The 25,484-nt window shown below is 36.5% G+C and overlaps 1 protein-coding gene across 3 annotated transcripts in view; it reads right to left on the bottom strand.

Moving 5' to 3' along the window:
* EPC1 (enhancer of polycomb homolog 1) overlaps nt 1-25,484 on the bottom strand; it is a 69,188-nt gene that overhangs the window by 4,206 nt on the left and 39,498 nt on the right. For all 3 annotated transcript variants that reach the window (XM_026101535.2, XM_026101533.2, XM_026101534.2), the window contains 9 exons: nt 19,522-19,681; nt 17,609-17,754; nt 17,317-17,523; nt 16,768-16,916; nt 15,250-15,409; nt 13,333-13,509; nt 13,139-13,228; nt 12,906-13,054; nt 11,475-11,827 (listed from right to left, as the gene is read on the bottom strand). In XM_026101535.2, coding sequence (XP_025957320.1) covers nt 11,475-11,827; nt 12,906-13,054; nt 13,139-13,228; nt 13,333-13,509; nt 15,250-15,409; nt 16,768-16,916; nt 17,317-17,523; nt 17,609-17,754; nt 19,522-19,621 — 1,531 coding nt within the window. In that variant the 5' untranslated portion in view covers nt 19,622-19,681. The remainder of the gene's footprint in view (nt 1-11,474; nt 11,828-12,905; nt 13,055-13,138; nt 13,229-13,332; nt 13,510-15,249; nt 15,410-16,767; nt 16,917-17,316; nt 17,524-17,608; nt 17,755-19,521; nt 19,682-25,484) is intronic.

Below are 25,484 nucleotides of genomic sequence, written 5' to 3'. Positions count from 1 at the left end.
AATGAAAGCTTATGCCTAAATTTAGTTGAAAACACAAAACTGAGCATGCTTACAACTGTGCAGGTCATCACAGTACAAAGTCTTTAAAAAACAAAACAAAAAAAAAGCAATCATACAAGCAACTCAATCAATACCAAATACGACGAAACTACATCCTTCTCTCAAGTCCTTAGTTAACGTGTGATAAGTCAACTACAATTTTCTCCAGATAGACCATAAGCATTAAAATTGATAAAAACAGTGTTATTTGTAGAGATTCACAAGGGGATGTCCAACAGAAAAAAGTTACAGTTCACTGATTAGCCCGATAAGACATTAGTTTTGGTTTGTTTTTTTTTTTTTTTTTAAACCTACATTTCCAAAACAAAAGTCTCAGTTGTCAGCTTAAAACTGAATCAAGGACTCTGAGAAATGACCACGCTGACTGTATAAAACTTGAGTAACAGGTCAATAAAAATGGCTAATCAAAATGAAAATCAGCATTTGGAAAGACAGCAAACACTGCTGAATGTGCATTTTTCCAGCATACTTACGGCTTTTCCTAAAACAGTTTCAGATTCCACTACATACTGGAAACCACTAGCACTTTGATATCTGAGCACTTAAATTCACAGATTTTTATTCAGCTGTTACATTCAAGTTAAATAAAACTGGACAGCAACTAGGCATACAGCGCTTGTTTATTACTGCCGTAATAAATCAACTTCCTAATGCTCTTATTGGTAAAACTCATTTCAGTTTGCTGCATTTCTTCAATGTTTTAGAGTCATTCCTAAGGGAATAGTTTAGAAGAAATACCATTGATAAATGCTTATTAAAAAAAATTAGAATTTATAAACCAGATATTCAAGAGGCTGGCAGCTCACTTTCATTTTAATTCTACATCATATAAACAAAAAGCCCCTTAGTAGACTTTTTAAGCCATCAAACCAAATTTACACTACGAAAGCTTTTAACTCACACAGACTAGCACGTGGAGAGCTGAGAAAAGTAGTACAGCAGTAGTGCAGGCAGAACAAATGTAACTATAGTTCTGGTATTGCTATTTCATTTATACTGACCAATTCACAGTAACATGGAGCGGTATTAGTGTTTCCAAAAATCTCAAAAATTCAGAAACTATGTTTTAAACCATGTAGTGCTAAAGATACTAAATCGTATCTAATACATGGAACCTTTAATAAGATATTTTATTCTACAGTGAGACTCTGTAAATACATTGCTTAGAAACAAGTTGGCAAAAATGATGTAATGTAAACTGGTAAAAGCATTTTACAGACTGACAAATAGGAAAATGGGGCAAAAAAAAGATACATTTTACCACCATCTTTGAATTAAAAGATTAGAGAGACATCCACGATCATACAACCAATGCACAGAAGTGAAAGGGGTCAGTAAAATTTTTGAGCATTCAGTTCCAATTTAAGCCTTAAGTTTATTTTAGATTTTAGCTATAAAATAGAAATTTAGTAAGCACATAGGCAATGCAATAAATCAGAAAGTTAATGTCTTCTATCTTTGGTTTAACTCCAAAAATGCTGATTTATTTTGGAAATACAGTAAATGGAGTTTAAACAGACAAGTTGCATTTGTTTACGAATGGCCATTATTATAACTTTTTTTTTTAATACAGTATTTCCAAGTTCTTTTGGAAGTGACATTTAGAAGAATTAGTTTCAAATTCTGCATCTCTGTATTTCTTCATAAGTAGTCTATGACCCTTAAAACTATAAAAATTTCCCACTACCATGAAAACAGTTATATAGCTACCAAAGCAGACAAGTGACGAGGTAACCCTCACTATGAACACCATCCTCATCTGTATTCAAACTGCAAACTCCTTACTTCTGCTCAAATAGCTAAAAACGCTTACAAAACTCAGCTTTGAAATGCAACAGAGATACCTATTAACCTGTCATATCAGAAAATATGGAGTACAATTTCTTTCAGCTCTTCCATTTAAGACATTCACCAACATTTTTGCTACTTCTAGCATTAAAGCCAAAAGTCTACTATGCATTTCAAAACGCTGCTTACAACTCTACCAGAGATTTGCTGAAGATTCTGAATTAAGCTGTTGCATCCAATTTAGAAACAAAACACTGCCCAAGAAGTACCACTACAGGCTACAGCCTCTTAAAACAATCAGATTGATGTTCCTTTTCTATTTTCAGCATACACAGATATGTTCATGCACCAGAAGAGGTAAGGGATGTTAATTATGTAAGCTAACTCTTACTTCTCCAAGATGCATGTAAAGAAGCACTAACTTCACTGAGTAAATGTTTCACTGGAAACATTACCAACATTACTGACAGCTATCCAAAGAAAACTGAATCATTATTTCTGATGAAGACATGCAAACTGGGACAGGGTACTTTACCCTCTTAAAAAAAAAAAAAGAGAAGTCTATTGATAAGCCTAAGTTGCTCCTGAAAATTATTATAAACATTCTTTTTGTTGCATAAGGAATATGTACTTTATATGAAAAAAATCCATCTATTTAATCTAACCTTATTTCTTCATTTTCTGTGGTATACAACTATGAAATAGAATCAAGCAAGGCTCTCCTGTGAAATCACCCATCTGCTTGGCACAGTGAAGTAAAGAGTCTCTTCGCTGTACACAGCTCTGCTCTACACCTATAGGCACAACCTGAAATTTTCAGAGAGCTGCTCTAAGTTCAGCTGTCTTTTTTTTAAAAAAAGTCATTTAAACAGAATTCACTGCAGACCAGAAAAAGGTAACTGCTATTAATGGGTTCATTATATGGACTGCAGAGAACATTGTTTCTGCCTGCAAAGGCATCATACATTTAGTTGCACAGATACCAAACATTGTATCATCTAGAAAAGAAAAGAAAAATAATAAAAAAAAACCCAACCCCAACGCCTCTAAGAATTCTCTCTGGAAATTTTATTGCCTTATCTCTTCTATATAATAAAAGTGAGAAAAGGTACAGCTGAAAATCTTTCATCTGAGTCATAGAAACATGTTAATGTAAGAGCAGCAAAAATGATTATCACTTTTGGTGTCACGCACTGTTCTTCTGCCTGGAAAAAACAGCAAGCAAGAAGAAAGCCCAGACCTTTTCTGTACATTTAAATCAGCAACCATGTTTCTGGTAACTCAGAACAGTGTTATGATACAGTTATATATTCCTGATGTTACTGGAGGCCTTCAAGGCTTTAAAAATAACACAGCAGAGTAACTGACAACTGAAAAACTGCCATCTCTGAAATTAAGAGCTTCAAGGTAAAAAACAAAACAAAGCAGAAAAACCCCATGTCCCCACGCACACACACATCAAAACCCTACAATAAACTAAGCACAAATTTTTGTTAAGCGCTCCTTGTCCTGGGTAAAGACAGACTTCCATTGGATTATTTCTGTTTCTCATGTGAAATTTTCTCCAAAGTTCAATATTTTAATAATTATTCATAGGGACAAAGTATAACATTTAATGGTTAAAGATGCATAAGATTTTAAAGCTCATTACTGCTTGACTAGCCCTAGAAAGGAATGCATTATTTATAGGCTCTGTTTAAACAGCATGCTAGGGCCAGAGCGTTTAGATTTAGGTCATGCTTCCATCATACCACAGTAATTATTTAATGCTACAAAAGGTACTAAATTGCACAGCAGCATAACATTGTTTTTTTCACTGGATTCTGTGCAGTGAAAAAAACGGAACCTCCAACTCTACTGATACAGTATGAGTAAGAATATTATCATTTCAGAGAGTCTCAACTGTCTTTCATAGGTAAAAGATTTTGGGGAAAATATATTATTTTATAATATTTTCCAAGACCCTTTACTTATTTATGCAGTAAGAGTCAGGTTAGGATACTTTTAACAGACAGCTCTTGTTGAGAGTAATCCACATCTCAAGATGGTTCTCAAAAGATAGGCAGCTTACAGAGAAGATAGCCTACATGAATGTTTCTTATTAATTTGTTCACAGCACACTTCTGAATTGAAACAGTTACAATTCAATATGCTTTTGAACTGTTTCTGGTATCTCTGAATCAGGTTCTAATAATTCAGAATTTTAAGGTCAGTACATTGTGTTATCTTCTTTACTCAACAGTTTGGGACAACACACATCTATTCTGCGACTGTACTAGTGACTGATATACTTCTGTAGCAAATCAGAAACAGATAAACATTATGGCTTACAGACTGCAAAAATGATGGGAAGGTAGGAAGAAAAAGGTTCAGAGATTCACAGCTACGAAGACAAGGAAAGAAGTGCTGTACAGTACTGAGACTGACTAACAGGATAAGAGACTGCTTACGAAATGTTTTAGGCATCTTCTTACTGGCAGTCACGACTAACCTGTGCAATAATTCAAGTGTTTAAGAACACACTACACAGCTGGCGCACTATGCATATGTTTTCCTTCAATAATTTAAACAATTATAAGAAAGACTGATTTGTAATTATCCTAAAGATTAAAAAATTTTCCCCTCAAATCAAGTCACTAAATAACATATTTCAACCGAACAATTCTAGTCATTCATCTACCCAGCTCTGTAGGATGCTGCCACTCAACTGTTCTGTGATTCTGTGATACTCAGAGTGTCATCTTCCAGAGCACAGATCAAGAGTGATGACAGACTTCTCAAAGATCCATATTCCTCAGGAGTTTTGTACTGCAGTATAAGACTACTCTGACACTGCTAACTAGTTTGATCACAGCATTTTGCATGTACTAGCCTTAAGAAACTTCAGCCCATGTTTTGTTCCTCTGAAAATTCAAGCCCTTCCCAGAAGAGGCCAAACCAGTGAAAATGAGGGCCAGCTGCAGAAGCTGCATGGACATGAAACCTCTAAGAACTGGGCCTTGTATGGTAAGCAGCGACAGTCTCCCCTTCTGACTACCCTTCTGACTACCAGTGCAAGTTTTACTGTGAGATGACTTGCTAGTTGTTACTCTGGTTCCCTGAAGTGGGAAAGTACACACTTAGAAAAAAATGACTGCAAGAACTAGTTTTCCAAGAACTAGGAAGCATACCCTGGGAAGCAGGTAGTGTATATATAAACTTGTGGTCCCTATAGTAGCCTTCCTCTTGATTTCCTGAATGGGAGATGCTCACTAGATTTGCCAAGGAAACTAAGCAAGCTTTACAGAGTGAACACTATGACCTATATAGGCAAGTGTATTTTGAATAAAATTTTAAAAGCTTAATGCAGTCTAAGAAACTTTTAAAGAGCCTGACTGAACATTTCTGCAAGTCCGCCAGTCTTGCTAAATATCTAAAGAATTAGATATTTAGATTAGATTTTAATGAAAGATAAACAACTGCTTCAAAACATCAAGTTAAGTCTGTGGTCTCATGAGGAGAAATGCAATCTCAACAAGAAAACTGAAGCATTATCAAGATGATCTTGGGTTCAGAAAGCCTCTCTTAAAAATCCATCCAGTGTTAACACTTTCCCTGATCCTTCTAGCTGCGGTAATGGCCATTTAAAAAAAAAAAAAAGCAGTCTTAACCAGGTAACAGAAGAAAGATCATGTAACTAGAGATTCCAACTGAGAAAGCACGTAAATACAGCACTGATAAACAGGTGGGGAAAAAGGAAGATGACGTATCAAGCTATGATGTTTTCTTAAGAAAAATACACAAGTGCATCCCATCCTGTACAAGAGAATGATTAGTGGTTACTAATGTCAAAGCGCATGCAAAGCAAATACACCATTTACAATGCTAAATTCAAAACATCACATTTTGATATCTTATGAGAAATGTTATCTGGCTTACGTAACTGCCTGGTTAAAGATTTTCTACTGTAAAGCAAGTTCTCACCAGTGAATTCAGAAGATTGGAGAGAGTTAGACAAATCAGTGTGATTTAGTATTTGACACACCAGGCCCAAAGGTGTTTCACTTTCTGAAAAGAAGATTCATTTTTTTTGAACGTGTCATTGTTAGACATTATGTTTCTATGAGAACATGAATCATGAGACCCTTGTTTATGACTACAAACGCTTTCTATTTTAGCCAAAAGACCTTAGTATGAAATGCCTTACGTCAGAACTCTAGAGCCAGAAATTAAGATCTATGTAGGTACTCCCTACTTATTAATGGAAGAAAAATGGTCAGAAAATAATTATTAATGAGGATTTTTACTGGCAACTGAGTGAAAGCTAGAAATGCTTGTTACATATTTATATCAAGTCTGCCCACATTCTTAACAGGAATTTCCAGACATACAGCGCAGGCCATTTGGGATGCACACCACCTATTCAGCAATTATGTATGTGACCACACTACCTATTCAGCAATTATGTATGTGACCACCCTTGCACAGACTGCAAGCAAAGCTTAACAGCTTCCACAGGCCCAAAGATCCAAAGGCAATTTAGGGCAAGGCCTTACTCCAATCGTTTTGAAGCTGAATAAGAAAATATAGTGTAAATACAAATTCTCTGCATAGAGAATTGAATCACAAAAGTCTCCAAAAGTGCTCAGATGTTTTAGTAAGGGTTGATTCTCCCCCCAACCCCATTTACATTATTTCGCAGAACAAAAAAAGCTTTCCCTTTTGAAGATTTTCTCCTTCAAGTAAGTCTAGGGTGGGCTACAAACACCTCTGTTATTCCCGAGTTTCCTGTAGTTTTGTAGGGGGGAAGGGGCCAAGACTGAAGTTCCAGTGATAATGGAAAATGACCATTACAAATACCAGTATTTTTCATGAACAGGTTTATCCAGTAATGTGAAATAGACATTTGGAAAAATGAAAACAGTAAGCCAGACTCTGGCATTTGACTATTACAGATAAGGGTTAAATAAAGAGATCTGAACTCAACCAGGCATGGCATGAAAGCAGAAAAATGGCAGGACATATCTTTCTATTCTGGTGTGACAAACTGCAAATTGGACTGGGGAACTTCCTCATGCTTCTTTCGATGAAAGAGAAACCTGAAGAATGACCTATCTGTCAAGGAGGTTGGAGGGTGCAGGTACCCTCAATAATGGACAGTGTAAAGTACCTAAAACAGTAGAGCTATCAGCCATGATTACAAAACAGAGATACAGATGCTAACATCACATTTGGGAGACAGAAGCACAGCCCACAGTGAACCCTGCTAGACCCTTTAGCACAAGTGTGCAAACTACTGCTTTTTAGAAGTGGATTAGGAGAGATGCAAAAAAGCATCCAAGTTTGCCAGAAAAAAAAAAAAAAAACAAGAAAACAAGAAAACACATGAATACCATGGAACCCCCACAGAAGAAGTTATTGAACACTGAAGCACAACTTGCAGCACATCATCTACATCTCTAGTTTGCAGGAAAACATTTGAGATAAGCTATTCTAGATTCTTTAATGATATTCTAGATGCCTGTAGGCTTTCATACACAGTAGTATCTGTAATACCAAACGTAATTACTCCCTCAAGATTTTTCAACTATGACTAAGGCCTCTGCTAAAATGCTTCATAACTTTTTGAGAAGTTGAATTTATCAAGCATACTCTAGTCAGCTGCCAGTCTCTTTAGTTTTGATGATTCACAGACTTTCTTTCCGAAGTGGCCCAAATTCTTTGGGAGGAAGAGAACAGAAAAGAAGAATAGAATGTAATGCTGTAGCCTGGTCTTACTGCAGAGCCTAGGAACAAATGTCTAAATCTTTCACTAGCAACTGTACCTCTGGTCTGCTTCCTAAACACAAGGGTACAACAGAATTATACAAGCCATACAGTTTCAAGTGTCTCACAATCTTTGGATTACTAGATACAGCCATCCCAAAATACGAATACAAGATATTTAATAGCAGATTTCCAACAGAAAGCATAGTCTCGCCAGGATTTGACGCAGTATGAAGATTTCAGCTTGCCTAGCAGAACAGTTGGAGATGGGTCAACTGATTAATACAAAAAGGAAGATTAAATTGCTGGGACACAAATGCTTCAATTGAACATTCATGCCTCCCGTATGTTTCAGACTGTTAAGACACATAAGCTGTATCTCTGAAGACAAGTATCACAGTTTTTAGACTTGATGAGATTGTCAGAAATACAGGCTCCTTTCAAAAAGTAATCTTGTCTTTGTCCAGACTGAATAGCTTCCCTACTGAACAACACCTACTCTTCCACAAGAATCATGTTTTGGGTTTTTTTTTTAAACACTTTCACCTTTTTTTTTTTTTTAGGACTGTACTGTATGCCATATGCTGGAAGACCTTTGAATCAGAGGGGTTTTAATGCCTTTTTTCAAGAAGGCAAAAGATGTCTTTTTATAGCTTTTCAGGGAAATGAACAGGAACCACCCTCTTCAAAAATGAAGCTATTTTTCTCGGATACTACCCTTCAAAACATGACAAGTCCAGTATGAGCCTAGTTTCCAGATAACTTCTAAGAGATTTTTTTTCAGACATCCATTGTCAACTGATAAAGAAGATCTCAATGCAAAAACTTCATCCTCCATGTGTCTTTTTTGCTGAGTACTTCAAAAGCCAGTGCCAGGATACCTTGCATTTCTTCAGGGTCACAGGCACTTTCAAAATGATCACTTTATGCTTGGCTCTTTGGAGAAAACCTCTCTCTGCTCTTCAGGAAGAAAAAAATCAGTGCTTCCTATAGCCAGGTAACAATGGTATGTCCCAGCACTTTCATAACGAGTCCTCTGATTAGCAGGAAAACTTAGATACCACCTCAACTTCTCAGCTCTGCTGGCTGTGTACAAAAGACTTGTAAAAATTGCTGTGTAAAACTTTGCTTTTCAGGTCAGCAGCATTTTATGTGGGACATTCCAGGTGGAAAGACTTAAAAGACTTCTGTAAACTACTTTGATACAGAGCCAGAAAAAATGTATCCCATGATGATAGGCAACAGGCACAGCAACATGACCACCTCTGCCAGGCAGTATACAGTCAAGATGAGCATATCTTAAAGCTAAGCAATTTGGGCTGACCCCAACTCACAGCAGCAGTGAAGTGATAAAGGGTTTTTTAAAATAGAGATGCATTAGTCACTGTTTTCTGGCAGCAAGACCTACTGCCACTTAAAGCTAAAAGGCAAAGAAAACAATCATTAAAAAAAAAAAAAAATTCCAAGCTTTAAAAATAGCTAAGAACAAGGATAAGGGACACAACAGGATTGCAATCTGGTGTAGCGAGCATTAGAAAAAATTCAGTACAGATGTTAGGTAGGCTATATTTTTTACAATATTTGCTACAGAAAGTGAGAAGACCTAATAAACAGCTGGAGCCCCAACACGCACCTTTGAATAAGCCAAAGGCAAAGGACATACGATCACTTATATTTGTAATTTGTGGAGACAACGTATCTTAAATAAGTCTTCAGGACAGTAAAAAGGAGAACGCCAGAAAACAGAATGGCATTAAGATGAATTAAATAATATACTCTTTTTAAACACCTAACCCTAAAGAGATGACCATCATTATACCATGTATGCACAAACGCACACACACACAAGTGACTACAGGAATCCTTATTACAATTATTCATGAGTACAATCTACCTGGTTGTGTTAATAACAAACCACTATCCAAAGGGCTGTGGTAATTAAAGTAAATATATGAAACCAGACATAATTATGCTTTTTATGGAGTATATTATTCCCATATCAAACACTAAAAAAAAAAAAATCTAAATGCCACAACAGTTAACTTTGTAAGCACTCAGTATTTACTCTATTTTACACAGATGAGGTAAACCACCTGTGTAAAATTCCGACCATGAGCAAATGGCTGAATGAATGAAAAATGAGAATGAGCGAAACACTCTAAGCACATATATACATATCTATCTATAGACAGGCATAAAAACACTTTCCAAGTGTCAAAATACACCCAATGCAATTAAAACCTTGTACAGAACTCATTGCTGTAAGAATTCCATTAATTTATTTAGCCTCAATTAGGAATTATCTTTACAGTTTAAGGAAAAAAGGTAGTCTTCTTTATGCATGCCTGTGTACATATACACACACACACACCTTGAACTCAATTTAAGTTCATGTGATTTTCAGACAGAGTGTATTACCTATAAGCACTTTATATTGTATTTATAATCTATTTATCACACATCATAATTTTGTTTTTACATTGGCAACCTGCCTAGCACAGTTTTAGCACACTTCTGACCATCAGCCACATGATATTCTCATTAAGTACTGGACTTGGTTTACTAGCTTGAAACATTAGTTGGGGAGGGGGAGAAGCCACACTTCAATCAGAAGCCATAAGCCTTAGCCCTAATGTACTTCCTGGCAAGAGCAGGTTTAAAAGAGAAAAAAAGCATATGGGGGAGGGTGACACACAGACATACTCTAGGACAGCAGGGGAAAAAAAGCATGAAATGAGTAGAACAAAGCTGCCCACTAAGTCTAAAAATGCAAGGAAGAATAATTTTAAGAAAAAATGTGAGGGGGAGGAAAGGGAAGACAAGGTAGCGTACAACACATCTGGAAAACAGGAGGATGAAAGACATCAGACACCAGGGAAGGACTCACTGTCTGAGCACACTAAAACATCCCACATTGGGGAGTTATTAGATATATGTATCTCTCCCTGCGCTATCCCCAAATTCTCCAGCTTTTAATTTTTTTTTCCCAAAGCTATAATTCAGTATGGTAGGGAAAGAATGATTCTGCAATCCTTAGAAAATGGCAGAGAACTCTAATATGCATTTCTTCATAAAAATTACCTCAGTTTATTTTCTATATTAAGATGTCATTTAATGTACTGACGGATCAAAACTTGAGAGTTATGTGAGTTATACTCTAACCATATAGGTATCAGTCTTCCACTATGGAAAATGCAATATAAAGAGAGGTGCTGTCCAGCAGTATTGCAGTGCAAAAATAATTCCACATCAAGTTTGCTTAGGGTCAGGCCCTCAATTCTGTAATTTAGGTTTCACAACATGTAATCTGCCACTAGCTGACACAACGTAGAGGTGATCTGTCTGGGAGTGCTGCCAAGCACAAGCAGATGCACATAGCACTGGCAGGGGCCTGGGTTAGGCGTTTTTTTGGATGGGAAAGTGACAAATTTCTAAAACTCAAGGATGGGAGTTCACGAGTACACTGAGATCTATGGAAACATTTTAGTTAAACATTCCTCACCACCATCACCATGTACTACAAAAAAATATTAGAAGAAAATCTGGAGCTTAATGTTTTCATCAATGTTCCAACCAATGTACTTTTAATTTTAAAAATTCAGATCTTCAGAGTTAAATTAAACCCTGTACAAAACTCATTTCTAAACCATTATATTTCTAAAATCAGAATTAAATACAAAGGTAGCATTTGCAGAAGTTTGAGATGCAGTACACTACTGCCAGCACTAAGCATAAGCATTCAATCAAGCAAATGAAAGAGAAAAAAGAGAAGATGGACTGCTATCAGCGTAAACCATAAAGTATGGATGACCTAACAATATTCTGTTTTTTCTTAGCCAAGTCTAAAATTTCTAGAAGTAAGTTTGTCAAAATAAACATACCAAAATGTGCTGAACCACTGCTACTTTTACTTTGTATAGAGGTACTGCATGTCTGGGTCCCAGGTTGTGCTGTGCCTGTTCGATTTATACCCCTGTATAATTTCCTACAGGAGAGTTCATCATTGTCGCTGTCATGTAGGGATGGTGTCCGAGGCCTAAAATGCCGCCATCTACATGATTTGATATTGACTAGTATCTGACTGAGGTCTTTTGAGAAAGATTTGTCCGAGGTATTTGTTTCTGAGGTATTGGCAAATTGACTGATTGAAGAGTGTTGTGATGAGGAAAGCATTTCCAAATCCAGCTGACGAAATGTACTATCATAGTCCGAATGTGCTCTGTCTAGAAGCACCCTAAAAAACAGAAAAAAATGCAGAATTAGGCGGTGGTAAGAAAAGCCCCAGGAAGATCACTAGTTTTTCACCTAGGCTTGGAGAAGACACAGGGAAAGAAGTGGTAGAGGCTACACAAAACTGTTCTAGAACAAGCAATAAAATGAACACACACACATGAAAACCCCCAAACCAAAACAATCCCCCCCCCCGCAAAAAACGGGCAATAGACCTGCTTAACTTAACTAAAAAGCAATCTAAATTCCTCCTAAAGCAACTTCAATCCAAATGACTTCCTCCCACATACACTGAATACACCTACAACTACCACGTGCAGCTCCAAATGTGGTCACACATTATCTGCCAACCCCCTTTGCAAAATACGAGCAAGAGCCCTCAGCTCCCATTCTCATTTTGCTAATATTCCAGTCTGATTTGCTAACATGCCAATAGGTTTTCAGTGTTCATCCAAAAACCAAATCATTCTTTTATTTAAAAAGCTGTAACCAAAGATGACATTCAGACTGAATTAAAAAACCATGTCAAACAATACTTAAGAAATAACATTTATACATTAAATAATTTAGAAATACTTTTTTGATTAAGAAATTTAGACGCAAACATCTGAAGTAACAGTTCTTAATGCTTTCATTTTGGGGAGAAATGTCCAAAACTTAGCAACTATTGTCACTTCTTAGGCTTTCCTCCCACCCAATTTTCTCTTCTAACATTGGGAAATCACAGTAGGCCTCCAGATAGAGCCATTTTTAAAAATTACTGATTGAAGATGACTGTGCAAATCATTTTAATAGGAAACATCAGTTACAAATGAAAACACAGATGTGTTTTCACCTCAGAACTTGGGAGTGCCAGCAAGAAAAAAAAAAGTCTAGAAACATGAAAGTAAACAGTATCATACTGCTTCCACTATAGCAAAATAAAAACGGAAGCATTATTCATCAGCTGAGGAAACAATATCAAAACAGAAGTATTTAAGAAGTCAACTTCTGTGATGTCTCCATTCTTGAACTGTAACTTTACTTCTTTGAGAGGTGTCTTATTCACAACATTTTTACAACAACAGTTATGGAGAGCTTACCTTCCACCACGGCCGACTCGCCTTCGTGCAAACCCAATGCACCTCTGGGGTACAGTGAGGGTGGTTAAGCAGTATCGATAGCGCACATCTCCTAATCTTCCTTCTTTAGGACTACTCCACGGCCAGTTGCCAGGTTGGTCTAAGTGAGGCTTAAAATAATTTAAACAATTAAACACAAGATTTTTTTCTACAACAACACCCTGTCTTATGATATATAAGAAAATTTTACTTACAGCATAGTACTGACAGCCTGCTTTCCTACGGAAGGCAAAAGGACCATCAGGATCATTTTCTTCCTCAGCCTCAGAAGAACCAGACAAAACCTTTAAAATTGAAGGGGGTGAGGGGGGTGGGGGAGAGCTGGTAAATTCACTGTTTTCACTCTCATTCTTACCCCCAAACCAGCATAAAACCCTGGAGGTCTTACCTGGGAGAGAGGTTCTTCATCTGAGCTAGGAAAATCATACTGATTCAAATCTTTAGCATTAAAGACTGGCAGTGCAGCAGGACTCGCCTGTTGAGGAGTAGCAGCAGCAGACGAAGGTAAGACTTTTGGCTTCTTCTCATACTTTCTTTTGGGTCGAATAACATCAGGTTTATCTTGCTGCAAGAAAAAAAAAAGCTTAAAGTTATGTACATAAGCAAGTTAAATTAAAACAGGAGTTTTATAAAACTCTTGTGTAAGCAAGCTAAAAAGTGAACTCATCTTTCTACCACCTTCAAAGTAATACAAGCAATCACCTCATCAAAATTTGTATTTCACTTCCAGTAATTGAAGCGTTTACCAGATAAGGAGAAATCAAGTCCCGCTTGCTCAATGACGACACTAGATAAAATACTACTGTGGAGAACTGCATCTAAACATATCCAATCTTCGTCATAATGCATCATTTTTATTTTCTACCACTTAAAGTTAATAGGCATTTACTCATTGTCAGGCAATTACTAAGTACCAAACAGTGTTTTAAAAGGCAAAAAGTAGAAGTTAGACTTCTTAAAGACACCTAGTACCTCAAAAAAACACTCTTGAAAATTAAACACATTTCCCCATACTGAGCAATTTTCAGCTGAGGTGGATTTAGCAAGTTTCAAAGGAGTAGATTTCTTTCAAGCTCTGCAGAGACACTGTATCTGAAACCACAATATTGAAGACTACATTGTTGAGACCTATAAATTAGGCAAAGAAAAAAATTCTGCAAAAAGATGACCCAGAGTCATCAACAGAATATACTCTTGCAATCTCAATTATAAGGCCCTTCTATCAACAGAAGTATTAACTGATTCAAGCCCTATGAGATCCTCATCAGCTGTCAGATATTATTCAATTACAAGGAGCCTTTGTTTTAATTTAGATTGTACTTCAGCATTTCTCCTGTGCTACCTGACCTATATAATGTGTTACCAAATAATTTAAACTCTTGGCACACTAGTTGTGCTTTGTATGACAAAAATTAAAGCCAATGTGGGAAAAAAAATTAAGAAGTGCTGTCTAAATCAAATAGATGATTTGATACTTCACTTGAATACAAAAACAGTTTTAACTAACAGAAAAAGGTATACAGCATCCTGGAGATATCAGTATGTCTTTACAACATCACCACCACCAAAAAAACAAAACAAAAATCCACAAAAATTAAAATACCTAACATGAACTCAGAACAAAATAGCAGTGGAAAAGGTTTAACTGATGACTCTTATCTTTGTCCAATATCTAGATAACAGATCATTTTTGTTTAGAATTTTTGAACTTTATGGACTATATTAAAAATGTTAATATTCCCCTTGTCTAAGAATTTATTATAACTGCATGTGCATTTCTGTCTGTAATTGACCTTTACTTCTTTTTTCCTTCTTAAGGGATATCCAATAGCTTATAGGCTATCATCAGTCTTTTTCCATATACTGCAAAATACTTATAATGCTAAAATTATGGAATAAATTGGCAATTTTTAAAAAACAATTCATAGGTTTAGTTTTAGAACACAGAAAACAATACTTCTGTGGAAAATACAGATCTAATTATTTCAAACAGAGTGCTGGCTATTGTATTATTATTATTCCTCTAAAAGTTTAGAGGCTATGACATTCTTAGGTTACATGGTCCAGACTCGAACTGAAAAGCATGTTTTACTCCATTCTGTATGCAACTTAACGCCAGCAGAACAAAGTATTTTCCTCCAATTGCAGCCTTGCTAGTCTATTTCCATTTTCAGAATCTATTCCTCCCACCCCAAGAAATTAAAAATGTCTTCCATATTGTCATATGCTAAAGCCTCTGCATCTTGTATACCTAAGAGCATGAATTATAACTTGGTTACTGATATTCAGAAATACCGTTACTCACTTTGTTAACTTTAAATTCTTTCAGTTCCATAGTTTCTTGATGTTTAAAAGGACTGTTGTTAGTCACAGGAATGATGGGAATAGCATAGGTAGGTTTAATTGGCTGCCGCTGTGCCATGACCTCAGACATGATCTCTCCACTGTAGTCACCCAAATTATACCTGAAATTAGAGGATTTTTCTTTTTTGTTGGGACATTTACAACAAGTTTGGTAAAAATTGTGCAATACGCAAAGCTAAACATAAACCAATACTTGTAACTTGAGATAAAAGGAAGCCTAGGATGACAACAAATAGTACAGAAATTACTGCTCCAGAAAAGGGGACTAATAAAGCCGAAACTTCACTGTAATAACTAATGCTGGCCAATAAATAAAAGGATAACTACCTGTAAAAACACTTTCAACAGGATAACAACGCAAGAGAGGAAGGGGATGTAGAAACTGGAAGGAAAAACAGGGTTTTCCCCCCTCACTCAGAGGGCACTATTTAAATAAATAAATACATGACCTAGAAAGTTTTAAACAGCGAGGCTAGAGTGCCTTGTTCACAGAGCCTCCCTCTTTTGTATTACAAAACAGTTACAGGACCAGCAAAACCAATGAAATATATCCTGTTTGGAGTCCTGTGTGAATTCTCTGAACTCTAAGAAGGGCTGAGCTCATATTATAGTTTTCCATTATGAAGGAGCACTTCAGTCTTCCCTATGAACAGCGGTACAGTTTTATGAAAAAGCTGCTGGAATAGCTTTGAGATCCCTCCCCACTCTAGTTCTACTGAAAATGGTTGCTGCTTGGAAAAAAAAATGCATCTGGTAGAAAGAGGGCAGACTGACATGCAACTTATCTCCCTAGGAAACCAGACTAGATAATAAAGTTTTAGACCTTTAAAATACTGACTCAAAACGTTTATTTTTAAGCATGGATGCTTAAGCTAAAGAAGTCTAGTCATGAACTGCTAAAAAACAATTTCACATCGCAAATGGGATTCTCTGTTGACTAGGAAAGGTACAGCATGATAAACTACAGCATTTGGTCTTAAGCGCAGCTGTCAAACAGGCTGCTGAAAGAAGTGTTAGTCTGAATAGAGATGACCAACAGAGCAGCACGCTATGTTGTAAGAAATGCTTTTTATTTATTTTGCTCAGGAGAGTATCATATCAAATGCAGAGATAATGAAGCAAAGGAGAAAGAGTAATGCTTAAAAACTGCCTTAAATAGCTGTGATTTCCTTAATCGAAGTACTTAGAAGTTTAATTTCAAAATTTGTTTCTAAATTAATTTACTTGCATATACATACACATGTAATAAAACCTAACACAGATTAGGATGACTAGACACTTCCCTGCAATGAGCGATTTCCAAGTATTCTATTCTGCTCTTCACAGCCATACATGAAAACAGACTATACTTTTAAGCATGAAAAAGCCTAAAATGCTTATTTTAAAATCTCTCATGATGCGAATCAGAATACAAAGTAGTTTCCAAAGCTTTCTGCAACAATGTTTCAATAAACATTACCTCTTTTCCATAATTTCCAGTGTTAAATGCAGCAACTCCCTCTTGCTTTTTTCCCTTCTCTTTATCATCTCCAGGATGGTTACTGCACGACTCAGATCTCGACGCAGCTTAAGCATCTTCTCGTAAGATGCTTCATCATTTTTTCGATTCTGTAGATACATAAGTATACATTTTGCCACATCATTTAAATTATTTGATATTCTGAATTAAAAGAAAATGTAAATACTTATTAAAAAACATATTCTAAAGGTTTGTTATCAAAGAGAAACGCGTATGTAACAATGAACTAGAGCTTATTGCCACTGTAAGTGGGTTTAGTAAAACAGAACAAAAAAATCAAACCAAATCAAAACAGACCATTGAAGCCCTCATTCCATAGTTGGCCTACAACAGTTTCCATTTATGTTTTTGCCCTTACCAATCGAAAGGAAAAACGACAACTTACATTGTTTCATACTACATAGCTTATATAAAGAAACAATCCTGCTACTATTTGGGAGTGGGAAGAAAGAAGAAAAGGAAAGAAGAGGAACATACTGATTTACTTACTTTTCGCGTCTGCATCTTTTCTGTTCGTCTTCTAAAAGCAACGTAAGGATCATTTGTGCTGGAACCATCTCGCTTCTCTTGTTTCACTGCTGGGATAAGAGAGGGACCTCGACAGTTTTTCCTCTTTTTAATCCAGTACTCATACACTTCTCTGATCAATTCATCATCTTCCTTCAGCAACAGCTTGGCCTCTTGCAGGCTGACTGGCTAAATGTAAAACCCAGTATGTCACTTTCGCATGGTGAAATACATAGTACATATTTTGAACATTTTATTTGAAATAATGTTGTACCTGCTGACCACTGCCCTTCTCTAGTCGGTCTATCATTTCCTCAAATTGCAAAGGAGAGATGTCCATTCTTTTCTTCAACTTATTCACAAAGACTTCATCTTCCGAATCCAAGTCATAATCAGGCTGCTCAGCATCCAAACTAAAAGCTGAATGACAGAGAGAAACTTAAGGTTACAGTTTTACTACGCAAGTGCTTTGTTGTAATAGCAGTGTCTGGAGAACGCCAGATTCTTAGGGTGTGCAGAACAAGACAAAACAAAATGATTTGTTTGCATATTGTAGTAATCCTACTTAGAGATTACACCTAGTTTCTTTTTAGAAGTTACACTGTTAAAAGCAGGAATAAAAACTGATACCTATTTGACTATGCTTTTGTTAACCAACAGAAATTTACTAATATCCAAGCCATCCAGTGGCTTTCAACCTCACTGCTTTCAGCAAGATTTGGATTTGTTAGCTTGATCTAACTTTTCAATGCTCTTTCATATTCTGTAGTTCTGTATAGTGCATTATCAACTTCGGAAGCTATGACTTCAGCCCAAATACGCTTTAAAGGTACTTCTACAAAAGTATTTACAGAGCTTGTGCACGAGGTCACTGTAACAGTCTCATCAACAAATTTCTGTGACCTAAATGAGTCAGACTAAACTGGTCCAGCACGGTCTACCCTATGTAGCAGGGTATATTCAAATACAAGCAATGATTTTGCAGAAAACTACTGTTCAATCTTCCATAATATCCTACGGAAATACAGATGTTTTAAAATTCAAAATGAGATTTTCCTAGTTCTTATGCCACCTGTAAGTTGTTTTAGTTCCTAAGCAAGATTAATTTCTTTGCGAGTGTGTGTTTGGAAACATACTGTGAAAAGCATCACCTGCCCCCCGCATTAAGAAAATTGTTTAATATCAGAAAACATTAGTTTGCTTGAGTTGTTTTCCCTTTTAAATAAAAATGCACTGAAGACAAAGTAAAATAAATAGGCGGAATACCATGCAGTTGAATATCACCATTTTGGCTGTTAGGCTACCAGATAAGAAAAAGAAGAATGAAGAGGAGGAAGAAAAAAAAAAAAAAAAAAAAAGTACTTTCATATCAGGATGGAAGATTCCCTAAGCAAACGGAAACTAATACTAGAACAGAGCAGTGTGCTCTAATACTTTAGCTCATCACTGAAACGTGGACTGATTCAGAAGCCTAGCATTTAGCCAAAGTTAACTAGGAATGAGATCTGTTTACATAGCACAAATGCAACATTTTATATTCTGCTAATTGTATCATACAGCAGAAAACTTTTGAAAACATTGAAGAAATTTAATCACAAGTAATGCAGTGGTCACACCAATGTCCACATCCAAACAGAACAGCTGCCATATCTTCTAGTAGGAACAAAACCCCAACACATTCAGAAATCAGTGACATCAAAATATACCTACTCTCAGATGCAGAATATTTCATCCACATGCAGGCAAATACTACTACTGCCATTTCTACTGGGCTTCCCAATCCACTCTTACTGTCATTTTATCCTGGTTAAATTTTTGGGCAAAGGTACTCTGCTTTTCAAACATGCACTATATATTCTCCCCTTCGAGTATGCTTGTGTCTGTCTGTTCTCATTAATGAACCTAAATTTCCCTGCAAGCTGTAACTAGTGAGTTATTATAGAGAACAGAAACAGGCCTCTGTGACTGCTAAAATTCAAGCATTAACATACAGACCTTATTCAAGAATGAAATCTACTTCCTGATTAAGAATTAAATAGTGCTCTTCAGTAGAAGTATGCACTCTTCTACATTAATTCTCAGAAAGCAGTCTTGAGTAAGTTCAATAGACATTTAAGAAGAATCTCTTGAACATCTGGCAAAGTAAATTCTTGGTGCAGACTTCAATGAGTAATTTGTTTTACTTACGCTGTATGTGAATCAGCTGCTTTGGCATTTTAAATTCTCCAGGATATATAGATTCATAGTAAGCAATATTACTTTCTGCTTCTGGGACTGGTATGACCATGTTATCCCTCTTCTCTCCATATACTTGTTGTGCTGAGATAGCCCGCTGGAGATGATGTTCCTATTGGGGGGAAAAAAAAAAGTCTGGGTGAAAATCTGAAAAAAATATTTTCAGAGCTCATACTTTTAAAAGTTTAAGCAGATTTATTTCTTTTCGAATGCATCATTCCAAAACCCAGAGACTAGACAGGAGATATCAACATTGCGCACTTTTACTCCTGTTCCCTCACTTGAAGTGCCATCCCCCAAGTGGTAGATTTTTCCAGTAGGTGGCGCTCTCCCTCCTACACAAACACTTCAGTTCTTAATTAAAAGTCAGTCAGCCGCATGTTCTAGGCACACAAAGCTACAGGAATCCATCACTATACATGTCTGCAGTCACTTAAAATTCATTACACATATAGATTATAATGGCTAGCTGCAGACAGAGATCGACTTTTTTTCTTCTAGATTTGCTATGGCCATTTATTGTGTTTTTCTGGTATCACTGTCAAAGGGGACCTGCCATGATCTCCTATCAAAACCAGAAGTAACTTTTTACCCACACAGAGAAGCTATTTCTAAAAGACACTCTTGTTTATTAAAATGTTTTCCATTTCCCTCTTTCTCCTCTCCTAACCCATCAAATAAAGGTTAATATTAACTATAAACCAGGGAAGTGAGAATAATTAACTTCTGGAAATCCTCAACTGTTTCCTCAAGCTTACAAGTAAGTTAAGTAACGCAAAAATGTTTTGGATGCTAGTAATTTTCTAATACCACTATTCAAATGTACTACTCAATTCTTCCTGTGGTGTTGGCAAGGGCACTAAGCAGTATCAGCAGAGTAGATAAAGATTTAACAACAAAATGCACAAGATGTGTAAGTGTATATAAATGATTTACTGACAGTGCAACATGGTATTTTTTTCCCTCCTAGTAGCAAAGCAGAGGTACTAAGTTTCTACCCTCAGATGTTCACTCCTAGTAGCACAACACAGCAATACATCAGAATGCTGAAACCAGATTACTGCAGCAATAAGGAGGGAATGACCAGTTTTAACACTGAAGTACAACATATCAGTCTGCAACTATGTATGTAATCATCTTATCCTTTTATCTGTTTGATTCCCAATTTATTCTTCTTCAGTACAACAAAGACAATTAACACCTTCCAATTAATGTTAGAGGAAAAAAAATTATAAAGCAAACTTCATTCTAAACTGTGGAGCACAGCCTCAGACTATAAAACCTGTTCCAAGGTAAACTGCATGTATTCCTTTGCAAAAAAGAAGTAAATGGTGAGGCTTATCACACAGTCATAAGTAAACTTCACTGGATTGATTTTGATATCCTCTAGCGTTTGGTAAACCTAGATACGTATGTCACCTGGCAGAGACAACACCTAAAATGGTCTTTTGGGTACAATGACTACGAAAGTTTATTTTATACTTTTTTTTTGAACCACTGTTGCTGGACACCTCAATTTGTGCAAACAGTAGTAATTCTTTAGGATTTTGTCCCAACAGCTGTTAACTGTTGCAGAAGAGGGAATTAAGCTTTATTTCCATCTAATACAGTAGGATAAATGTTATGTCAGAGGCAAGGTGTTAGTCAATGGATCTTGCCTAAACAGCAAAGGCTTACTGTTCTTATAACCACATGAAGGATTCCTGGTGCATTTATCACAATCCCTATGTTTTTATGCAAAAACGTATTGTTTCAGGGAAGAAAAGGAGGTCAGACACTAAAATAAGATTTTGACTTCTCTGGTCCATCCCTGATAAAGAGACCGGCACTGTTAAAGTCAGTACAAATAGCCTATCCTAACATCACAACAGGTTCAGTAAGAAATAAATACATCTGAACAAGACTCTCGAAAAGTGATCAAAGCATAAATAATAATTTTGACAGACTTTATTCCGATCACAAAAAGGCTCAGTACTTGAAGAGGAAATAACTGACCCAGAAATTCTGAAAGCAACTGGGTAAGAGTCCCTCCACTGAAATGGGTAGACTGATCTGCTGTTCACATCTGCTTCAATTCATCATAACAGATGTTGTCGCAAATAACCAAAAATAAGCAGACAAAGCTATCTCTCCCCCCTACCCCCCAAATTTTCATTTCTCTGGAGGCAGATTATTAACAGCAACTTTGCTCCTAACTCCAATATCTCAGTTGGCAGCTCAGCACATCTTCCTCTCTTCTGATTACAGAGACTAATCAGGTGTGACTCGTAACTCTGGAAGTACTTATCTTTAACATGAAAATATTGTAACACATCTACAGCTAATTAACATACTAGAGCTTCCAGTTTCTATTCTGTAGTCATTCTCTGCTGTATTTGTGCAGCTGATTACTCCCACTCAAATGTAACCCTCCATTTAACTGAAACCGTAGCTTTTCATTTTAAAATGTACTGGTTTCCTCGGTCTGTTAAGACGATTCTGAATTCTAAATCCTCATCAAACATATTGGCTGCTCTTGGTGTTATCTTCAAATTTAATATGCAGATGCTGCAATGCAAGTCACTAGTGAAAACACTGACAAGCATTTGAGAGAGACCTTTGCAGAAGTTCAACGCATCATTTCACTTTGACTGTTGATCCATTTCCAGGTATACCTTTCCAATCAAACGTACTTGTACAACAGTTTCTGTAATACTGTTTTTGTTAGTTGCATAACAGAACAGTGTCAAAAACTTTTCTAAAGTCAAGATGCAACTATCCACTAGGTCCCTTGACCTGCCAAAGAAGGAAGTTACACTGGATTTAACAGGGTTTGTTCTTGAAAAACTCAAATTATTATTATTTTTTGCAAAGAGATTAATATCTTTCAGGTGATCACTGGGGCCAAATAATTTAATTATTTCTGTTTTTCCAGGAATTGCAAATTAAGCCAGTTAGTCTGCAGTTCTCTGGTTTCCACTTTCCAACAGTTTTTAAAAGGGTGGATGCATTTTTTCCCCTCTCTTTTGGGATGTCATCTGTCCTTTAGAAGTTCTCAAAAAGCTGTGCAGTTGCTTCAGACTATCTCTTTAAATTCCTTAGCAAGAATTTTAGGTGGCTTAGTCAAGCTCAGAGGCCCTAGTTGCAATGTTAGAAGGAAACTCATTTAACAGCTAGTTACCACTACATGGTGCAGTCTTGTGCCTCCTGCTGTCATTCCTCATACTGCCATTGCCTTGGGCCAGACCAATCCCACGACAACAGTTTAGGGAACCAAATCCACAGAAAACTGACTCTCTCCTATTATTCAGCTGGAAGCAACTAGCCTTCTGCCAAATTAGCTCCCTGAACTGCCTTAGTTGGGGAGGGGGGAGAAAGGATGATCCCCTTCGGCAGCAGCTAGCCATTAAACTGGCTTAGCTCTATCATTACATTACAGCTCAACCTTCTGTCAGTAGTGTATATATGTGATACAGTTTGATTTTTTTTAAATGAATAACAAGGGCAAAAGAACATTAAGATTCATGAAGAGCTATGGCAGATATATATTCTATTTGACATTGAGATGGTTGAAATCTTTACCATGGTCTTCACCTTACTATAAGTATTGATAGGACGTTCTCTTATTCTGTGTATTCACTGCTAGATGCGTCTCACCTCATGTCTCCATTTTCCTAAGGTAAACTTTCCATGTAAAAATTATTTGTTCATACTCACTAGTTTCCACTTTGCACACATTCACATTTTTATGTTAAGTAATACTTAAATTGGAATAGGCTGCAGTTGTCTTATAAAATCCCAATCCAAACTACTAAAGAACACAGAGTTAGTTTCTTCCCGCTCTCCAATCTGCTTCCCTTGGATCTTTTGTACACGCTTAACAACATGTATTTATTGAAATATATGCTTTATATTCTACTATTCTTCCTTTTTCTAGAAAGCATAACCATGAAGTTAAGAGATTATTCTCACTGAAACTGCATTCAACTTTTACATTAACTATTCTCAACTTACTAGTTAAGCTCAATAACTAGAAAAACTTTCCTCTTCAGTTGCTTCCTCTGCCTAATAAAAAGAGCTACTTAAAATAAAGCCATGGCAATTGTTTTGCTATAATGCTAATTTGATCAACTACTTTCAGAATGATGGTACCTCAAATCTCACTCCCTCTTCCTTCTGCTGACACTGGTGCCCATCTGAATTTGTGTTAAGACTATTCAAAGAGTTAATTGAAAAGTATACTATCTGCTTGGCACCCTACCCACCCAAAAGTTAATTTTCTGCCAGGTTAGTTTCCTGCACTGGCTCATCACAAGGTCAGACAACCCCAGGGTCAAAGGGAAGCAGTAGAAACACTCAGCCCACAGACAGAGAAGGTGTCCAAGAGCAGCTTCATCAGTTTTGACAACAGCCAGCCATTCATATGAAACTGCACCTTAAGAACTTGCCAAAAAAAGTTAATCCCACCATATTTCTGTCCCAAAATGTATTCCAGCAGTTAAAATTCTACCAACCCTTGCATTTCAGACTACCCTGCTAGTTGTTTAAACAAACAAACAAAAAAACAAAAAAAAATGTTCAACCACTGCTTTCATTCTCCAGAAACTTTCCTAATTTGACAGCCTACATGACAAGCCCACCGAAACAGCAGCTTTTTCTGACTACCCAGAATGTAGCAAAATATCATGAGCTTAAGAAATTTATTAAGCAAAATTACAGATGACACCACCCTTTTTTCTCCCGGTAGTCTGACCCTCTTAATTCTTAAAATATCAAGTCTGTCATTTGCATCAATTTTTATTTCATCAGTATCACCACACACATTCCAGAAGATCAAAGAAGCAATGCTAAAGACACAAGGGAAAGCTGCCACAGAGACAGTACTGAAGACACAAGGGAAAGCAGGAATACAAGCACAGCAGCTGTCACCATAGTCTAATGGAACGCTCAAGTGTAAGAGAACTAGAAATTCTGTTTAGCTCTGGTTTGAGGGTAAACATGACCTCTGTCAAAAGATAACGTGAGAACAAGGGTGTAAGTCTTCAAGAAGAGTTTAGGACTTGCCCAAGGTGCATTTATAGCACACTACTTAGAAAGCTGTATATAGCATGCACATAATTGTGTATACTTCAGTAACCAAAACATGAAGTGTACTACAATTCTGGTTCAGCCTGACTACAACCAGACACTCTTGTCTGCAAGCAGAAACAAGTAGTAGCTGAAACTTCTGAAAGCAAAACTAACTGAAAGCAAACATTGCCTTCTTTCTCATTTTGGTAATATTTGGTAAGTTTTTGGCAATAAGACCATTAGATTTCGAGTTACAGTTTCTCAAAGACGACAGGCATTGACAAAGCACAAAGGTTATTTTGACAAAATATCTACATTAGAATATAGTCCGCAAGGCGTATGTTAAGCAAGAAACAACACATGGCTTTAAAACACAGACATAAAACGATGTGACCTTGTCATTAACAGTCTAACAAACCAAAGCCACAGAATTTTATTATTTTAGACAGTCAATTGCAAAAACATTGCCACAGTAGTAAAGAGTACCTTCTTAACAACAAAAGAAGAATTTAGAATATTTTGTAATTTGATTGCATGTTTCTTCAAAGAATTTCTCCAAATTATTTCAGGGCTCTTAAAAGAAATAATAATATGAAACACACCTGCCTACAGAAATAGCCAAACCAAAGTCAGCTGTAAAGGCCAGTATGTGGAGCAGAGCACAAAGTCTTGAAATCCTCAAAATCTGCCATAGGGAAGTCAGCATTCTCTTTATTGGGGGAAGCAATGGGTGGAAGGTAGGGGGGAAGCCATGCACGCGGAATTAAAGGGTTTTTAAAAATACATATATAAAAAAAGACAGGCGAGCATATTCAAATCTATACATATCACAAAAATGTTTTTGCACCTGAAATACAAGTGCCACA

The sequence above is a fragment of the Dromaius novaehollandiae genome, chromosome 2 (genome assembly GCF_036370855.1).
Source record: "Dromaius novaehollandiae isolate bDroNov1 chromosome 2, bDroNov1.hap1, whole genome shotgun sequence".
Taxonomy (NCBI): domain Eukaryota; kingdom Metazoa; phylum Chordata; class Aves; order Casuariiformes; family Dromaiidae; genus Dromaius; species Dromaius novaehollandiae.
Note: the sequence above shows the minus strand (reverse complement) of the source record. Positions and strands in the feature narration are given on the sequence as shown.